General features: G+C 32.2%; 5 protein-coding genes across 5 annotated transcripts; 4 read left to right on the top strand and 1 right to left on the bottom strand.

Annotated features, from left to right (window-relative positions):
• The first annotated feature begins 2007 nt into the window (after positions 1-2007).
• On the top strand, positions 2008-5524 carry LOC143531257 (bidirectional sugar transporter SWEET4-like). Its single transcript, XM_077026591.1, has 5 exons — positions 2008-2050; positions 2168-2204; positions 2971-3349; positions 3445-3564; positions 5261-5524. Exons 1-5 carry the CDS (start codon positions 2008-2010, stop codon positions 5441-5443), a joined length of 762 nt encoding a protein of 253 aa, XP_076882706.1. The 3' UTR covers positions 5444-5524.
• Positions 5525-6699: 1175 nt separating this feature from the next.
• Positions 6700-8611, top strand: LOC143531271 (cytochrome c oxidase subunit 5C-2). The gene is made up of 2 exons (XM_077026603.1): positions 6700-6843; positions 8235-8611. Exon 2 carries the CDS (start codon positions 8254-8256, stop codon positions 8446-8448), a length of 195 nt encoding a protein of 64 aa, XP_076882718.1. The 5' UTR covers positions 6700-6843; positions 8235-8253; the 3' UTR covers positions 8449-8611.
• Positions 8612-10309: 1698 nt separating this feature from the next.
• Positions 10310-14384, top strand: LOC143531270 (uncharacterized). The gene is made up of 6 exons (XM_077026602.1): positions 10310-10417; positions 13199-13400; positions 13523-13597; positions 13753-13830; positions 13955-14052; positions 14139-14384. The coding sequence occupies exons 1-6, from the start codon at positions 10310-10312 to the stop codon at positions 14355-14357; spliced, it is 780 nt and encodes a 259-aa protein (XP_076882717.1). The 3' UTR covers positions 14358-14384.
• Positions 14385-15137: 753 nt separating this feature from the next.
• LOC143531269 (uncharacterized) lies at positions 15138-16952 on the top strand. Its single transcript, XM_077026601.1, has 7 exons — positions 15138-15344; positions 15687-15825; positions 15912-16028; positions 16117-16230; positions 16308-16415; positions 16535-16596; positions 16670-16952. The coding sequence occupies exons 1-7, from the start codon at positions 15258-15260 to the stop codon at positions 16739-16741; spliced, it is 699 nt and encodes a 232-aa protein (XP_076882716.1). The 5' UTR covers positions 15138-15257; the 3' UTR covers positions 16742-16952.
• An 87-nt stretch (positions 16953-17039) lies between these two features.
• Positions 17040-18897, bottom strand: LOC143531268 (protein ABIL3-like). The gene is made up of 8 exons (XM_077026600.1): positions 18782-18897; positions 18623-18705; positions 18383-18533; positions 17900-17996; positions 17757-17817; positions 17564-17652; positions 17311-17465; positions 17040-17205 (listed from the first exon to the last, which is right to left on the bottom strand). The coding sequence occupies exons 1-8, from the start codon at positions 18839-18841 to the stop codon at positions 17065-17067; spliced, it is 837 nt and encodes a 278-aa protein (XP_076882715.1). The 5' UTR covers positions 18842-18897; the 3' UTR covers positions 17040-17064.
• Positions 18898-19392: the final 495 nt, after the last annotated feature.

Raw genomic sequence — 19392 nt, 5'->3', positions numbered from 1 at the left:
CTCCCTCGACTGATCACCCCCGAAAGAGGCCTCATCGGCTCTTAAGCCCATAGTTACTCTATTTGATTCTCACGTTTAACACGTTAATTTTATTTGTACGTTAACTTTCTCATATACATACATACATACATACATACATACTAGTTTTTATCCCCCGTATTACGGGGGTTATTTTATATTGTCTGTTCTAATATTTATTTATTTTTTGAATTTATATTTTTTTACTGTATGAAAATTAATAATATACTTGTGATTTGATGATAAATTGCTTTACAAATAAATGAGATGTTATAACCCGGTTTAAAAGCTATATGGTTTTGATGAGACCCAAGACCCGTTTATTTTTTAATTTTACTACAAAATTGGTTTTTTAAATTATAAATAATATTTATGAAAGTTAATAATATACTTATGCTTTGATGAGACCCAAGACCCGTTTATTTTTTTACTATAAAATTGGTTTTTTAGTTTAAATAATATATATATATATATATATATATATCTTTTTTTTAAAATAAATAAGATTTAATTTTTAGTATATCCTATTTTATAGGATTTTTACATCAATAATTTGGTGAGAATAATTTTTTATTTAATGAGATGCTATAACCCGTTTAAGGAATATTTGGGTTTTGTAAGACCCATACCCATGAATTCGGGTCAAATGCCTAATAAGCCTCCACTTAAAAATCAATCAAATCTGGTGACTCCCAAAAAAGGGTAGCGACCACATCGCGACACGTAGGATTTTTATGTTTTCGTTTTTGTATATATATATATAATTATTATCTCATAATTGGCTTTATTTCACTTTAAAATGAAAGTAGTTAATTAATTTATTGCTTAATCAGATAATAAGATTTCTGATAAAACCAGCGATGGACCCATAGTTTTTTTCATGAGGACGATAGAAGAGCTTAACACACATTTTAAGAAAACGATCGGAATTTTATATAAAAACAACGGTATTAAAATAATTTAAGATGGACGGTTGCCCTCTCTTTATAGGTTGGGTCCACCCTTGGATAAAACCAATTTTTGTATTGGGCTTATAAAGTAAATATTTAGTTAGGATATGTTTATTAAATGTTGGTATTTAATTTGTATTTATTTAAATGTGTCAATTTCTTTATTTTTGTCAACTCAAAACCTTTAGTGATCCAAAAAAAATGGGTAATCTGATTCAAACCATACAAGGCAGATCGAATAGTTACATTTCGGGTTAAAATGTTTCCCAGGGTACCTTTTAGGTTAATGAAACCAAATATAAAATCACGAGATCACTAAACACAAAATTTCAATATTGTACACCACTTTTATAGAATACTATTTTAAATGAAATTATAGAAATGAGAAGAATAAGAGACTGTGTAAAACGTTTTTATTAAAGAAATATTAAGTATAAAATAATTAATTACTATACTAATATTAGTTAATATTTTTTTAGCGACGTCTTTCTTTGTGTTTTTTAACACTAATACTAGTTAATAGTTAATAAATGTTTTAGAAATAAATATTCCTAGTAATGCCATTTCGATTACTGATGGACAAATAGTCTTATTTGTCGATCTACGGTCTCAAATAACGAGAGATATGTAAAAAACAAGTCCAATTACGCCTGTTATTCATATTGAAACTTACAAAATTGTTCTTTTGACAAATTATAAGACCTGCACTAGGCTTTGTACGTAAAGGCAATCGACGTGAAGCCGGGCTATACCTGCCCATAGACTTATCATCATAAACCATGGTCTAAAATCTAAATGTTTAATAATAATAATGATTTAGGTGAAAGGAAATTAAACTGCAAAAAGACAATCTCAAGTTCTTAACAAACTCTGATTAACATTTAGTTTTTTTCTAATTATTATTTACTCTCACAAACGTCACCCTTTCTCTCTCTCTCTCTCTCTCTCTCTCTCTCTCTCTCTTTCCCTATATAACAACCCCATATCTCTCATTTCCTTTCATTCATCTTCATCTACTTTAACAATTTCATTATCCGCCATGGTTTCTGCTGAATTAGCTCGCACAGCTGTCGGTGTTATCGGTCCGTAAACACACACACACCATTTCAATTCAATTCATTCCGATTCTTCGTTATATATGTGTTTAAAAATCAATTTGCTGATGTTAATTTGACCTAATTTGATATTATCGGTTGCAGGTAACGTCATTGCACTCATCTTGTTCTTATCTCCAGTGTAAGTAGTAATTTCACAACCTCTACACGTCATTCTGCATTCTTATTATAACTCATAGCTAAACGTATACATATACACGCATACGTATATCTATATTTGTATACATTTTCCACTTGCATTTCGGATAAATACAAACTTATTACAATTTTTGCTTTACTCCACCGCACTCATGTTACGCAAATGCACCTTCACAACTTCAATGTGTTCTTTCTCAAATGACAATTTTACCCTTCGAAAAATGCTAATTATGTCACGTAGTGAAGGGTAAATCTGACCTTTTTATGTTGAATGAAGGTGTGAAATGTGAAGTTCAACCACTTATTAATATGATTACGTGGCTTAACCGACCGGACCACCACCCGAACCGAATCTGGTTTTTTAAAATTTACTTGATTCTGTTCATGGTTAGGTTTTTATTATGGCTAATTTCTTGTTTATCTTATCTTATCTTATCTTTATCTTATCTTGTTGGTTAACATATTGCGGATTCTCATGGTTAAAGTTAATAACGTATAAATAATATTTTCGATTGGATTTTGAACTTTTTGACTTATATTATTATTTTTTATTGATTTAATAGATTCTGTTGGTTAAAAGTAATAATGATTAAATAACATTATAATTTGACTCAACAGAATTTAAGACAGTGACTCTTATGTTTGACCAACAGTCAACAATTAAAACCCATTTTTAGAACGAAAACTATGTTATAAAAACATTTAAAACGGACCGATAAAAAAATTAAAACCGGTTGAATTTTTTTCAGGCCAACGTTCATCCAGATTGTGAAGAAGGGCTCGGTGGAGCAGTTCTCGCCGGTGCCATACCTAGCCACATTCGTGAACTGTATGGTATGGGCGTTGTACGGGCTTCCAATGGTGCACCCACACAGCATACTAGTCATTACAATTAACGGTGCAGGGATTGTTATCGAGAGCGTTTATCTGCTCCTTTTCCTAATCTACTCAAACCGCAACAAGAGGATCAAGGTTGTACTCATAATTCTGGCCGAACTAGTGTTTGTTGGTGTTCTAGCGCTCTTGGTCATGACCTTGGCTCACACCACCAAGGTCCGGTCGAATATTGTCGGTAGCATTGCTATTGTTGGCAATATTATGATGTATGCGGCTCCTTTATCGGTCATGGTATGTATACTTAATACTTTACAATAATTTCATTAACTTGTGACAACTTAATTTTGTTAATTTGGTCTAATTTTTGGTGTTTATTTGTTTTGTAGAAACTTGTGATCACAACTAAAAGCGTGGAATATATGCCATTTTTTCTGTCATTATTTTCATTGCTTAACGGTATAAGCTGGACTATATATGCACTCATTCGCTTTGATCCATATATCGTTGTAAGTCACTCTATACATGCAATAAGTTAGTATATAATGTGTAATATTATGTTGTGCAATTACATATGTTTTAATGGTGTATGTGATGCATGTAGGAGGAAGTTAAAAGAAAACAAAAACATATATAAAATATTTAAAATTAAATATAAGTCGAGATATCTTTTAATGTTGTCTGTGTTTTTTGGGTTGTGGGGCCCATATAATATCATTGGAAGTTGTGAGAATATTAATGTGTTATTAAAAATGTTGTTTTTTTTTCCATTTATTAAATAGAAAATGTGAGATACGTATTTAATTTCTATTTTATTTTAGTAAATATGTATGACCATTTGTTTGTTAATTAGTTTTAAAAAATTTGTTTCACTTTTTATCCACTTGTCTTTAAACATTTATATAGCATACCATATGGTCTTTAAAGTTTAAAATATGTCTTTTTCTAAAAAAAATGTAGCATAAAATTACGAAATGAAGCATTAATTAGATTATTATTAAATACTCAAATCCTACATTTCACATTCTTTTTTTCTTTAGAGCATTCTTATCTTATCCATATTCTTCTTCTCAATCTTTAAATTTTTAAAAAATCTACTTAAAAACTAACTTCATCCATTCCGTCATTTGTTTATCCCAATCCTAAATTACAAAAGGTTGTCATATAAACTTTTTATATAAAAAAAGTTACTGTCATATAACCTAAAATATATAACTAAGGAAGCCATATAAAGACTTTCATCATTATTTAACTTTAACATAAAACATGATTATTTAACCGTATAACCGTCTCTTTTATCTCTCAGCATTAAATACTGCATTTTTAAACTCTAAAATAAATCAACATTGTAATATCTAATTTTACAAATTTGATGTAAATATTAAAAGACTAGACGGGTGCCCGCGCGATGCTGCAGGAAACCAAAATCCTAGTAATCATGTAACAATTACGGATGTTCAAAGTTCGTTTGAAATCTTGAAAACATTTAAGCCAATCGTCACTTTTGATTAGTTGGTTTCTGAATGTTCAAACCATATAAAACAGTTCGGTTTACGGTTTATACCAAAAATAGGCCATATAAAACCGGACCGGACTGTAAACTTATAATTGAAACTTAATGCGTGAAACCAAACCATTAGTAACGATTCAGTTTAAATTTTTGACGCTTTAGTTTTCGTTTTCAATGAAAAAAAAATCAAACCAACGGTTTAGCTCACTATTTAACTTAGAAACCGTTAAAACTAAATTGTGAATGCCTATATGTAACATGTTAATTTTTGTAATTGAAAAAAACTAAAGTAATACCATACCCAAATGAAAGACAATAAAATGCTCGTTTTTATGGTGTAATTTTTAAAAAAATGTATTAACGTATGAAAAAATTACGGCCGTTGGAAAATCGTTGGTGGGAAGTTGGTTACAATTAAAATAAAAAAGAATACATAGGTAAAGATGAAGGTTCAAAGTTGTAATAGTTTTTTAAATTTACAAAAGTTGAATAAAGATGAGGGAGCAATGTTGTAACTTTTTTCATGTATATTTTCTAATGGACAAGTTTGTCCCTATCTTACATGCTATAAAAGGTGTATCTTAAGCATTACAAGTTGTGAATTACTTAAAATGTAGGTGTCTTAATTTGCCCATATTTCATGCATTATATATAGTATAGATATAGATATGTGATGGTGTTTTACTTTTACGCAGATACCTAATGGGCTTGGGTCACTTTTGGGGATCTTACAGTTGGTTCTATATGCCACCTTTTACAAGTCTACACAGCGACAATTGGCTGAAAGGAAGACAGCTGGAGAGATGGGTTTAGTTGAGATGGGCCAGGCTGCGGGCCCATCAAAGAGATCTAATGTGGTCCGTGATGAACAGCCTTGAAGAGATGTGAATGTGAAGCTATACATTTGGGCTTAGTGGTCCAAATTATGAAAATAAGTATTTTGACTTTTAGGTATTAGAGGTTAGGGTGGATGGTCATGGATGTGTGATGTACAAATATATATCTACATGTCTTTTCTTTCTAAAGTGTTATGGGCTTTTGTTTGGTGAGTGTTGAACTGTTGATTAGAATATGAATCAATTAATTTAGAGATAATATACATCATGTTTGGTAAGAAGCATAGTTTCTCCTGAATTAGTTTAATTGCCAAATAATTTTGTTAATGTATGTCTATGTCTATGAATTTTACATTTAAATGCAATTCAATATCGCAAAAACTTAAAACTACAACACCACTTGTGTTTCTTACTTTCTCATTGTGTATCAAACAGACTGAACAAAAGAAAGTTAGTAGATGCTATATGACATCCACTGGTTGATCATTTACTAACATCCGCCAATCATATTTCAAAACTATTCATCAAAGTTCTTAAACTATAGGGTTAGTAATATCACATTTTTATTACATTAGTCTCTACTTAAATGACCTTTTCAAGCCAAACCAACTCTTCAAAATTAACTAATTTTAAATTCTTCTAAAATTTGGAATCTATAGTTATGTATGTTTATTAATCATAAACTATGCTTTTCATTAATCAAGTTTTGCTTGATACATATTAGTATTATGGAAAAAATCGGTTCTAGTCACCTTCCACCAGCCGGTCCATTCCCCAAACGTGTAGCTAACTCTTCGGACTAAAATTTTCATCAAATACAACTTAGTTAGACTATATGAACATATCCATATACTATAGAGCAAATTGAAATAATATATCTTAAATAGTTTGTGTACTAGTTAAGGTTTATAGAACTCTTAACTACAAGTATTCTAAAAAAAGGGTTAGACAATATAATATAACTATATTCGTTTCTTTTAATCTTTGTGAATGTAACATAAGTTTATTAATATTTCAGCTATTCTTTTGCTTATTTAGATATTAACTGTCAAGTGGTGGTCGGCGGTATGGTTTCCCGGGGAACGCCGAAGCCAAACTCTGAATCCAACATGGACCCGGTTAAGATAACATAGTTTGACCAGAGTAAGACAACAAAACTCTCCAAATTTGAAGAGTGCGGTAACTTAAATACAAGAAAATCTTCATTTTAAAAAAAAATGTCTTATTTGCACTTGCTCGGTAAAATCTAGGGTAAACGTGTACATATATAAGTTAATGTACCATTTAAAAAATAGAACAAAATACCAGGGACGTTAATGAAATATTCATTTGACGTTGAATAACAAGAACCGCAGCTTTACCAAACGAAGCCCAAAACTATTGCGAATCCGTAGGGCAAGTTAACGGCGGAAAACGTCAGCAAGTAATCGTCGTCATTTCCGGTAAAACTTCCGTCATCTCTTTTTCTCATTTCGTGTTTATCTCTCTACGAAACATAAGTTTTAATCACAAATAATAATAATAATAATAATAAGTAGATCCGTAGAAATCGTAGATCTGAACACGTTTGATTTTTCATATCTGTGTAGAATTTGATTTTTTGTGACGATTATTATTGGATGATGATTTGTTATGCATTTTGTGTTGCTATCGTTACTAATTTTACACGATTAATTGTTATTTGTATAAATTTTAAATGCAAATACTCAGTATTGAACAGTTATGACTTATGACATTAAAATTGGGTGTTTTGTGAATCAAATAATAATAATGAATAATCTAACAAATAGCTGGTTAATTGCACATCGCCTATCAGTCTAGGACTGGTAAACGGGTCGGGTCGGGTCTTAACGGGTTAGGGTTGAAACTGGTCAAATTAAATAAAAAGGTTGTTTTCGGTGGGGTCGGAATGGGTTTCGGGTCGAAACTGATTGGAGTTTTTTTTGGCTCAAAAAACAAAACCTGCACCATGCACCGTGATGGGAGTCAACTTCAGCTCAAGTTTGGCTCAAAACCAGACGGGTCAGCTTGGCTCTGCTTGGAAACTCTTAGCGAGCTAAAGTAAGGCTCAGACTTGGCTTAATGGATAAAGCTAAAGACATCTTTTGGTTCAACGAGCCAGCTTGTGTATTTTTTGAGATTTTGAAGATATTTTATTTTCCACACTGCTGCACGCATGGATAGATATAATAATAATAAAGTTTCTCACTTTCTTGCATATGTGAATATTTGGTATATGGATAGATACAACAAACACATCACTGGGTTTTTTTGTTTATAAAAGATGCGCTTATTAAATAATATGCATAAACTACGCGAGCCAATAGAGTGAGTTTACCTAGACTCGGCTAAGCTCGAAAGTTATATAAACAAGCGGTGAGCTATTTCAACAACTTCAGTTTCAACATTAAAGCATGTTTCTTTAGCTTGTGATGGTAAATGTTTTTTATAACATATAATGAAATGAGGAAATATACAATTTTAGTCTGAACTTGAGCAGAAACACTGTATTTACGACATGAAATGCCATATATGATATTATTGTAGTTTTTTTTTGTTTTTTTTTGTTGTTGGATGAAGTATTTTCTTGGAATGCGTAAGTGCAATATTGATAGTGGATAAGAAACATGTAACCTATGCGCACCCACATACCGTTTGAGAATGAATTTCATACATGAAATCAGTTACAATAATTATCAGCAACAAACTCTGTGATGAACTATTCTGCTAGAAATAGAACAAACTGATGCTTTATTTGATTAAACGGAGCTATATTCTATGAATAATTCATTTTCGGGATTAATCAATTTCAACTGCTTTTTATGATTTGCAGGTTTTGAGTACAAAGCATAATGGGTGGTGGTAGAGTTGCACATCCGGTCTTGAAAGGCCCTAGCGTGGTGAAGGAGCTGGTCATTGGAGCGGTGCTTGGGTTAGCCGCTGGTGGTCTGTGGAAGATGCACCACTGGAACGAGCAGAGAAAAACTAGGGTGTTTTATGACCTTTTGGAGAAGGGTGAGATCAGTGTGGTTGTAGAAGAAGAATGATCATTGCATTGTGAGTTTGTTCATGATATTTGATGTCAGACAGTTATATAAAACCGATACGGTTGGTTTTAAATTTGAAAAACATAAATGTGTGGCATTGAAGTTGTGCTAAGAGGTGTACTTTTGTTAAAAAGAATTGTGGGAATGGTGCTTTTTAATTTTATGTTATGTTTTACTCTTCATGGAATCTAGTTACCAGTTTGAGGTATACTGAGTACTTGGTAGATGAATTTGAGGTTTCAAACACATCCCTCAGTGAGAAGAAAGTTGCTTGTATTATAGATATGTATTTATAGTAGGTCATGTAACCTTTTTATAATTTATTAATCTATAGTTATAACAACAATAGAATAAACTCGGTTCAATAGGCCTGATTTCGTCGGTCAAATCTAGCTTAAACATGTCTTGGTTGGATTAATGCTGTTATCTGCTAATCTCACTGGAATTGCATTAAAACCAGGTGGCTATGTCTTAGAGACGGTTTAGTCAGGGCAGTGACTAGACCGTATGTGCTTGGTCTTCGTCTTCGTTTGACCACCTGGATCGGTTGTTGACACACCTTTACTAAAGATGGTCATGAGGTTTACAACATGTATCATCATCATCATTTATGTCCAAGTTAGAATGAAACTGATTCTTTTTGAAGTTCAAGATTGGAGATTGACTGTATATACTCAAGATTGGAGATTGACCGTATGCACTTGTCAGATTGTTTCTGGTTTTAGCCGTTGGTTCGGGTTGTCTGAACCGGTCTTTGTCCCCGCCTATAAGAAAATTTTTGTTCGATAAAATTTATATTTTATGTAAACACGTCACACGTGGATCACAAGTGTTATAACTTTTGTAATGAGCTAGAAGTGAAATGATTTTTGACATCAAGTAGTTTATATAAACTGTTGAAACATATCAATTTGTTTAAAACGAAGCAAGTTGGCTGGTTTGAGATTCAAATGGTTATTTTTTAGATGTTGGTTTTAACAGTTTTGTTCGGTTTCTCCTAACTTGCCGTGTAAACTGAACCAACCATTTTATTATTTATTACATATATTTTTAAAACATGCAATTTATTATAATCATGGGACATCTTTATTATTTTAGAAACTTTATTACAAACTAATAATGATAATAATATTTTATTTTATATTTTTTTTGCTTCGAATCACCAACTTGTCCGGTTTATTTTATCGTTTCCCACAGCCACATTTATCAATTCGGTCCAAATTTTAATCAAAATAACTGAACATGACCTTAATTCATCAAAAAAATTTAAAAAGAGTATTTAACTCATACCGAATTTAACTAGAAAATGATATAACCGGTTAAACTGCGTTAATAGTTTACCTTGTAATATAAATTATATAATATAAACTTCATATAAAAAATATCCCAAAAGTATATGATTTCACAATAAAATATAATCCAAAAGTTAACCCATAATAAAAAATAATACAAAAGAATTAAATTTTTAAACAATAATCCCAAAGTTTACTCTTTTCAATGTTAATCGCTAGCCCGCTAGGTTAAAATCAAATTTAAAAAATATGTGCAACAAAATATAAAAAATCGCTTGGGCTTATAACCGAATTTTAGAGCAAAACCGTCGATTCGATATTCTAACAAACCGATCAAAAATACCAGACTCAAAATACCAGTTTGATATACGAAACCGGTATTACCAGTACAACCGGCCAATACGAACAGGAGTTTAAAACGTTGACTAATTCATTATATATAAATCGAGCCTCATTTTTATCAATTCCCGCCTTTACACACACACAATACAAACTCATTCTAAATCCTCATTTGCTCTCAAATCAAATCAGGGATAAATAAATATCTGAAGCAATCAAACTATACGAAAATGGCGGATGACGTAACGAGATGGACAGTAACCTACACGAAGCACAAAACGCAGAAACGCAAGGTTTATCAGGACGGTTTCTTAGAGCTTCAGTTATCCAGTCACAAGGTCCATTCCACTTCTCACTTATTAATAACTTATTCGCTTAATTCGCATTGCGTGCTACTAGTAGTTAGTTATCACCGCAGTTTCAAATCTCACTGTAATTATCGCCGTACTGTGTGTTTGCTTTGAAATTGTGAAGTGAATTTGGCCTTTGTAGTCAATTAATTGAGTTATCTGTTAGAGGTTAATTGAATTGATGACATGATGTATTAGATGATTAGATCACAAGTAGATTCACTTATTTAATCGCTTCATTTGCATCGATCAATTGCGTGCTAGCAGTATAGTACATGTACATGTAGTAATTACTTTCAAATCTCACTTTTCGTCGGACTGTGTGTCTGTAGTTGGAATTTTGAAGTGAATTTGACTTTTGTAGTTAGTGTTATATGTAACAGGTGAATTGATGATATGATGATGATATGATGATGTATTACGTGAGGTGTAAAACCGCTAGGCCTAATTTTTTTGGTACTTAAGGTGATGGTTGATTTGGATGATTCAAAGGCTTTTTAGATCACAAGTAGATTAAATAGATTGGGAATGTAGGTAGTGTATACGCAGATAGATTATTTTGTTGCTGATTTACTAATAGAAGTGATGTGGATGCAGAAATGATAGATGCAAATGGCTTTAGTGATCTATAAGCTCTTATAACACTGCACTGTATTATAAATCTATATGTTTATTATCAATCTGGTAGGAACACTCAGACATCCATGTTTTAAAATTTTAATGCACTTGTACTCTCTCATTGGTTTTGCATTTTGGATCTTACGTCTCTTATATTAATCACTATGCTCACCACCTTTTTTTGTGTAGTGTTCAAGTGTGGTTGATTTGGTTGATTTAAAGGCTTTCTAGATCACAAGTAGATTGGGAATGTAGGTAGTTTATAGACAGATTGATAATTTTGTTGCTGAATTTTGCTAATAGAAGTGATATGGATGCAGAGATGATTAATGTGTTTATGTGCTCATGTTATCTGCTTATTCGCTTAATTTGCATTGATCAATTGCGTGCTACTGTGCTAGTAGTAGTTATCGCCGTACTATCTGTTTGCGTTGAAATTTTGAAGTGAATTTGGCTTTTGTAGTCAACTGAGTTATCTGTAACAGGTGAATTGATGACATGATGTATTGAATGAGGTGCAAAATCACTAGACCTAATTTAGATGATTCAAAGGCTTTTTAGATCATAAGTAGATTAAATAGATTGAATGTAGGTAGTTTATATATAGATTGATTATTTGTTGCTGAATTTTACTAATATAAGTGAAGTGATGTGGATGCAGAGATGATAAATGTATTTATGTGTTGATGTTGTACATAAATTATGTTTGTTGATGTTGTGAGATATTGAGATCAGGTCATTTCCATATCTCACCTTTTTAATTGGTTAATCACTTAATTTGCATCGATCAGTTGCGTGCTAGTAGTTATCACCGCAGTGTTTGCTTAAAAAACCACTCTATGACTGCAATTATTGCCGTACTGTCTATATGCTTTGAAATTTTGAAGTAAATTTGGCTTTTGTAGTCAAACGAGTTATCTGCAATAGGTGAACTGATGACATGATGTATTAAATGAGGTATAAAATCACTAGACCTAATGTGTTTTGGTACTTAGGAGAGTGATGGTTGATTTGGATGTTTCAAAGGCTTTCAACCACAAGTAGATTAAATTGATTGGGATTTTAGGTAGTGTATGCATAGATTGATTATTTTGTTGCTGAAGTTTACTAATAGAAGTGGTGTGGATGCAGACTAATAACTGTATTTATGTGTTGATGTTATACATGAGTTATGTTTATTGATGTTGAGAGATATTGAGATAAGGTCTATTCCACGTCTCACCTTTTTAATTGCTTAATCGTTTAATTTGCATCGATCAATTGCGTGCCAGTAGTTGTCACCGTACTGTTTGTTTTGAAAACTCACTTTACAACTCTAATTATCGCCGTACTGTGTGTTTGCTTTGAAATCTGTTGGTTCTGAATTCATTTCTGCACATGCTACAAAATTTTGAAGTGAATTTGGCTTCTGTAAGTGGTAAACTGATGACATGCTATATTAAATGAGGTGTAAAACCGCTAGACCTAATTCTTTTGGTATTTAGGAAAGGGATGACTGATTTGGATGATCTAAAGGATTTTTAGATCACAAGTAGATTAAATAGATTGGGAATGTAGGTAGTGTATACGCAGATTGATTATTTTGTTGCTAAATTTTGCTAGTAGATGTGGCCTGGATGCAGAAATAATAAATGAATTATGTTATACATAAGTGATGTTTGCTGATTTTGAGAGATTCTGAGATAAGTTTTATGTGTATATTCAGTTTTCAGATACTAGAAAACTGTAGTTTGTTCACTAGTGCCTGTAAATAACCTGATTAAAATCCATTAGTGATCTATAAGATTTTATAATATAGTTTTATGTTTATTCTCAATCTGGCAAGAACACTCACATGTGTTTAAAATATTTGTATGCTTATTTATATTTATTTCATTGAGTGCTAGATTCCTGGCTGGTGTTGCATTTTGGACCTTTAGTGCAATTTTCCTTTAAATCTTTTATTAATCAAAGGCACCGATATTAACAACTGGCAACTGTAGTATACAAGTTGAGTGTTAATGGTTTCAGTATTTGACATAGATCATAGATGGCCTTAAAGAAGTAGAGTACAAGTTGCTGCTTTTGGGTGATGTTAACAATCAAGCAACTACTCTATGTCTAAACAACAGTGTTAATTCTTCATAAAAATGCTTATAAATCTTTTAACAGGTTAAGCTATATGATGACTGTGATAAACTTTTGGAGAGCAAAATTGTGAAGCTTGATGATGCTGTTAGATCAGGTGAAACAATAACATTCGGTGCTTATCTTGTTGATATTGGTGATCCTGATGGAGAAACTAAACCCGTTCCAAACCCGATTCTTCAAAGAGACAAAATTATGTCTGATAGGAAAGGCGCACTCAACAATAGTAAGCTAAAAGATTAAACACATTACTATTGTGTACATTTAACTGTATGCCAAATAATATTTGCTTGTTTTCTGATGTTTAGTTCGTAAGTTAAACAGTTTAATGTCTTTTTTTCCTTTTAGAAACCAACATGGGTAGCTTACACACTCGTAAAGCATCATCCACCAATCTGAGTCCATCACAGAAAATGATTAGAGGTTAGTTATATTACTTTCACAAATGTAAAGTGTTTCTGAAAAAAAGGCATGTTACATGTGCAGAAACATTGCTGATAGGCTGATATCACTAAGATTTCAATCATACAAATAACTTATATTAGCTGTTGTGCTTTTGCTAATCTTCTTAATATCAGAGTTCAAGAAACGTGAGGTCAACATATATCGTTCTTCACCACCCAGTTGCCCAGACCCTGTGAAAGATGATTCAACAGGTTATTTTTTAATGCACCACATTCTTTTTAACTGAAAAAATCTGAGAAATGATTTACTAAAACACTAGTTTGTTTCTTAGGCTCATTACAGGATAGTTGAATATTGATTTCTTTTTGCAATTAGAGTGGCAGGTCTTGTACACTACTCAATTAACACAAAAAGCCAAGAAGTTTCATGATGGAATCTTGAAAGTCGCAGTTTCTGGATTGCGTGGGAGGCAGGTTAAATTTGACATGCTATCTCTGTGTTCTATTAAAAACAGAAGCGTATGTGTTCATGATTTTTTGCTTTTTTGTTTTTTTATCAGGCGGTGTTGTATGATGAAACAAAGAGACTCTTAGACAGCAGATTTTTAAAAAATGAGGAAACTGTTAATGTTGGTGTCACAATGAGATTTGATGGTCATATAGTGGACATCGTAGAACTGAAAGACAATAAACCTCTCAAAAATACAAATGTTGATGAAAGTAATTGCTATAAACAGAATACAGTGCAGTCAAACATTCAAACTGATACAAAAGGCTAGTTCTTATACACTCTTTGACCTTTTGCAAGGCATATATGTTTATTTAAATTTCCTATATGCATATAGGCAGTTGCTTTTATTATGTGATTTTATGGTTTGCAGACTAACTCCAATTTATGGTTTATCTTATTTTTCTTAATTGTTTAGAGTGGGACGTCATGTACACTGCTCAAGTAACCCAAAAGGCCAAAAGGTTCCAGGATGGTGTCTTGAAACTTACAAGTTCTGGATCACAAGGGAGGCAGGTAAATTTACACAAATGGTTCTACTATTGCTTAAGTAATAAGTTTAACTTCATAAGTCTTTTAAGTGATTTAATAGTCTAAATTGATTAACCCTTTTGAGTAGATTTAACGATGAGATCGAAAACAGATCTGAGCTTAAAATCTTTATGGTATTATTACCATATCTACTTTTAGTAAAAAAAGGACAGCTTAAGGAGGTTACTCTGTTAGCCCTTTTAGTCTTCAGTGACATATTTTTTAAACCTTTTGTTTACCACTGATTTTAGTGACCCATGTTTGCATAATAGGAGGCTACTCTGTTAGCAGAAGATGGAACACAATTGTCCCACAGATACCTTATACTCTCAGAAGACATCACTAGTGGAAGTTCATTCAACATGAATGGTTATTTGGTGGAAGTTGGTGAGCCAAGAAAGAATTCTGTGGGTAGGTTTTGTAGTGTTATAAATCTGTGAGATTACTTAAATCTACAAATAAGATAATGATTTTTCTGTTATTGGCTTAAATGTGTAGAAAAATGTCCAAGAAAATGTTTATTTAAATTCACTATATGATGTAAACAGTTGTTTATTATGTTATTTTACAGTTTGCAGATTAACTGCATGATTTAATATAGTTTATCTTATTGTTCTTGAATTATTCAGAGTGGGACGTCATGTACACTGCTCAAGTAACCCAAAAGGCCAAAAAGTTCCAGGATGGTGTCTTGAAACTTACAAGTTCTGGATCACAAGGGAGGCAGGTAAATTTACACAAATGGTCCTTCTACTATTGCTTTAGTAACAAGGTTAACTCATAAGTCTTTTAAGTGATTTAAGAGTCTGAAATGACCAACCTTTTGAGTTTTGAGTAGATTTAATGACGGGATCGAAAACATATTGGAAGATAAAGTTTGTATGGTATTATTTCAATATCTTTTAGTAAAAGATGATAAAGCTTAAATTTGATTAGAGACTTAGAGTATGTTAGTGAAAACACTTGCTAAGAGTTTTATCTTTCTTGCAGCTAAAGTTCAGTCCTTAGTGACATTTGTTTTAAACCTTTTGTCTACCACTTATTCTAATGACCCATGTTCACATAATAGGAGGCTACTTTGTTAGCAGAAGATGGAACACAATTGTCCCAAAGATACCTTAAACTCTCAGAAGACATAACTAGTGGAAGTTCATTCAACATGACAGGTTATTTGGTGGAAGTTGGTGAGCTAAGAAAGAATTATGTAGGTAGGTTTTGTAGTGGTATAAATCTGTGAAATTACTTAAAACTACAAATAAGATAATGTTTTTCTGTTATCGGCTTAAATGTGTAGAAAAATGCCCAAGACAAGCTTCTACACTAGAAAATGAAACACCAGAAAGTAGGATTATTGATGTGGATGATATCATGTTATGTAAGAGAATCCCAGCTACAAGACCACTGTCTGATGGTAAGAGTATGAATAAACTCATTGGTCTCTTATTGTTTAACCCGGTCATGAAATTTCCTTTTTTCTTATTTTTTTTCTTTAATTATAGTAAAACCTCCAAAAAGAGCATTCTTGTTGCAAGGCACTGAACCAAAGGTTAGAAAGTCTGTAGCAGATGAAGTTATATCAACGACTATCAGCAAAAACAAGTCTGTACGTGACGGTATGTATGTAAGCTGTCATTTAATTTAACAAAAGTTTTATTTTTATTTATTTTTGTAAACACACTTTTCTTTGCAGCCCATTCAATTTTGTCCTTTCTGAAAAAACCGAGAACTCAAGAAGGCGTTTCAGTTGAAAAGGTACATTTAGAGGCTGAACAAGAGGAAAATCACGTGTATTCAGAAGGTAATCAACTATATGTTGATCACATGATTCGTGCAATGCAATTGTTTAATTTTTTTGGGTTAGATCTTATTAGTGCAGTGATCAGCAAATTCTGATGTAGAAATTCGTATGTTTTGCAGCAAAATCTACCTCAAACTCCAATGAGCTAGCTAAAGAAGCTAAAGATCAAAGTAACACTGAGGTACTTGTTTGTATTAATGTCTTTATTATACTGGGATCCATCAGTTGCTGAATACAATTTTGCTTCAATGCAGATTTCTCGTGATAACAAGATGTTTGACTCAACAAATGATGACTTTCCAAGTTTTGATCTTGGATTTGACTAGGGGCCATCATTGCAGTTTTCAGACAATCAGACCATCCTCTTGGTAAAGGAAAGCTGAAAATAAGAAACATTTTTTATTTTGTTTAGCAAGACATCAATAGAAATTAAGTCACTTAAAGTTGTACCCTCGAGGATCTTATATATGGTCTCTTATTTTCTGCAATTACTAGAAATTTTGATAAAGAACTAATAGCATCATTGCGCGTTACATAATAATATGTGAACATATTCTTCTCTCTTATATCAAGAAAATAAACAATGAAAGCATTATCTTCTTGTTGATCACCCTTCCAGAAAATAAAGGCTTCTTCCTGGTTATCTGTATCATATAATATTGTTCTTAGACTTGTATATACTAAGCAATGCTTTAAAAAGATTTCTTGTTTTCTTAGAATAGATTTCCATATCTCTTGTGCTTTGTCTTCGTGGGTACAAGGTTTGAGATTTCCCAGCCTCTGTTGGTGGCTGAAATTACGCAGAATGGTAGAAAAGAACAGTGGTAAACAAATGGCATATTAGATTATTAATTCTTAAATTACAGCACAAAAGACACGAAAGAACTTTGCTTACTTGCTGCGTCCTACAAGACGAGTTCGAACTGATGGACCGATGAACAGAAGAGGCAGAAAGCTTGACAGAAAAGCTTGGACATGTGGGCTGATATGCAGAAGACCCTGAGCATTTAATCGAGAACCGAAGAGGTGACATTGACCGTGATCGTTTTTCTGGTTTTGAGATAATTATAATTAGTAGTTTAGTACATAGTAAGACTTAAAAAGGGTCGAAAATAGTATTAACTCGAAACAACTCCATTTTTGCTAACCTTGTTTTTTGTTTGATGCAGCCTTTGTAAGTGAGAAGGTAATCAAACCCGATGGCAACTCGGTAGAAGTTTGTCTAGAATACCCTTTTCTGCACAAGTTTTAATACAATGAGCTTTCTTTGCGGAGCTTCAACAGACGTAACACTTTTTATTAACATTTTTATAAATATGATATTTTAGTAGTATCTGTTACCTTAAACCTGATGACTGGACCAATCCATTATTGACTTTATCAGATTTAGAAATGCAACCTTCTGTAGCAATAATAGACTATTATTTGCTTAGTATATGAGATAACTATGCATATCAAAGACGCTAATGGAAAACTTAAATGACCTTTAGGGTACTGCTTATAATACTTTGGTGTCTGCATCATCAGTGATTGCTGTGACAGCTCACCATAGTGAGCACACGTTTGGCATGTACGTAAGCGCTGCCATAATCACCCAGAAAATCACACATTAGTTAAGAGGAAGATGAAAATAGAAGATTTTTCACTATTTTTATTCGGTTACTTATAAATGGGTTGCTTTGAGTCGTGTTGTATATTATTTTAAATGTAGCCTCAAATCTATTTTTGACGCGTACAAATTTTAATATCGGTTTTATTCAAACATTTAGATTATTATTTTTATTATAACAATGTTTTTTAACTACAAGCAACAAATTACTTATTTGCCTCTCTTTTTTTTCTTTTAAAATGGGCAAAACATGTTTGTTTGTCAACTTGAACCTGTTATCTTGCCTCCCTCTAATTACTTCATATTAGAATAATATATATATTTTGTTCCTAAGGAAAGAATCGACCTAAATTATCACCTGTTCAATGCCGGATACTCGAATCTTTGTTTTAGAAACTTCATTGACATTTTCATCTAGTAACTTGTTAATTCTATCTGTCACACAGCCCAAGTGGTCAACGGTTTTAAGCAGAGACTTAGAGATGTAGTCCTTTAAGCTTTCTAACAACCTATAAACATATAAATAAAGAAGCTAATCAAGTAAAAAAACATATTTTTACAGAGAATATCACCACGAAGCAAGTATTGTACCACTTACATTTCTTTTTTATCGTTCTTATGATACGAATCTTCAAAATGCTCTGCAGCTGAGTATAACTGTTCTTTTACATTTCGTAAGTCCTACAAAGTTTGTTAAATTAATTAGAAAAATAACATCTCGAATTGAATATCTCAGTTATGTGTGAGAGAGTGAAACCTTGAGTCCATCAGCAAAGAGCAAGTAGTGGCTCGATCGGAATTTATCATAACTCTTCATTAGGACAAACAAATTCAAGTTTCCTTCACCTGCATAAACATCGGCACGAAACTTAAACGATGTTATAAATTTAGAACTTGTGTTTCATTAAAATCAGAATTTAAATGCAGAACACTTGTTGGGATGATTGAAAGAGTTAGTTATCCAATCAGACAAGTTGTTGGGTTAAGTGGGAGTTGGAAAGATCTTTAGTGGTTAGTTTTGGAGGGAAATGTTAATGCTATGGACATGCTTTCCAACCACTCCTCTTATTAGGGAAATTATTAGCTGAGGTTCTGGTTACTTACAAATAACCTCACATGGGTTTGCATGGTTTTATGCTGGTTTTGGGGCATAGATGTTACAGGTTGCAAAATAGGCGGGTCGGGTTGATCTGTTAAATCAATGCGTCTTAACTTTTTTGAAATTTGAAAATGTTTCATGCATTGATCTATGTTTTAATGATGAAATAGTTTTTAATAGTTTGTATTAGATAAAATATTTTAGTTAAAGAGTTTATTGTATTATTTTTACCATAGTTAGGATACATAATTTGATTAAAGTATATGAAA

This window comes from Bidens hawaiensis, unplaced genomic scaffold (assembly GCF_021521415.1).
Source record: "Bidens hawaiensis isolate Kalapana, Puna unplaced genomic scaffold, B.hawaiensis_p1.1 tig00009139_1, whole genome shotgun sequence".
Taxonomy (NCBI): Eukaryota; Viridiplantae; Streptophyta; class Magnoliopsida; order Asterales; family Asteraceae; genus Bidens; species Bidens hawaiensis.
This window is presented reverse-complemented; position numbering and strand designations above follow the sequence as displayed.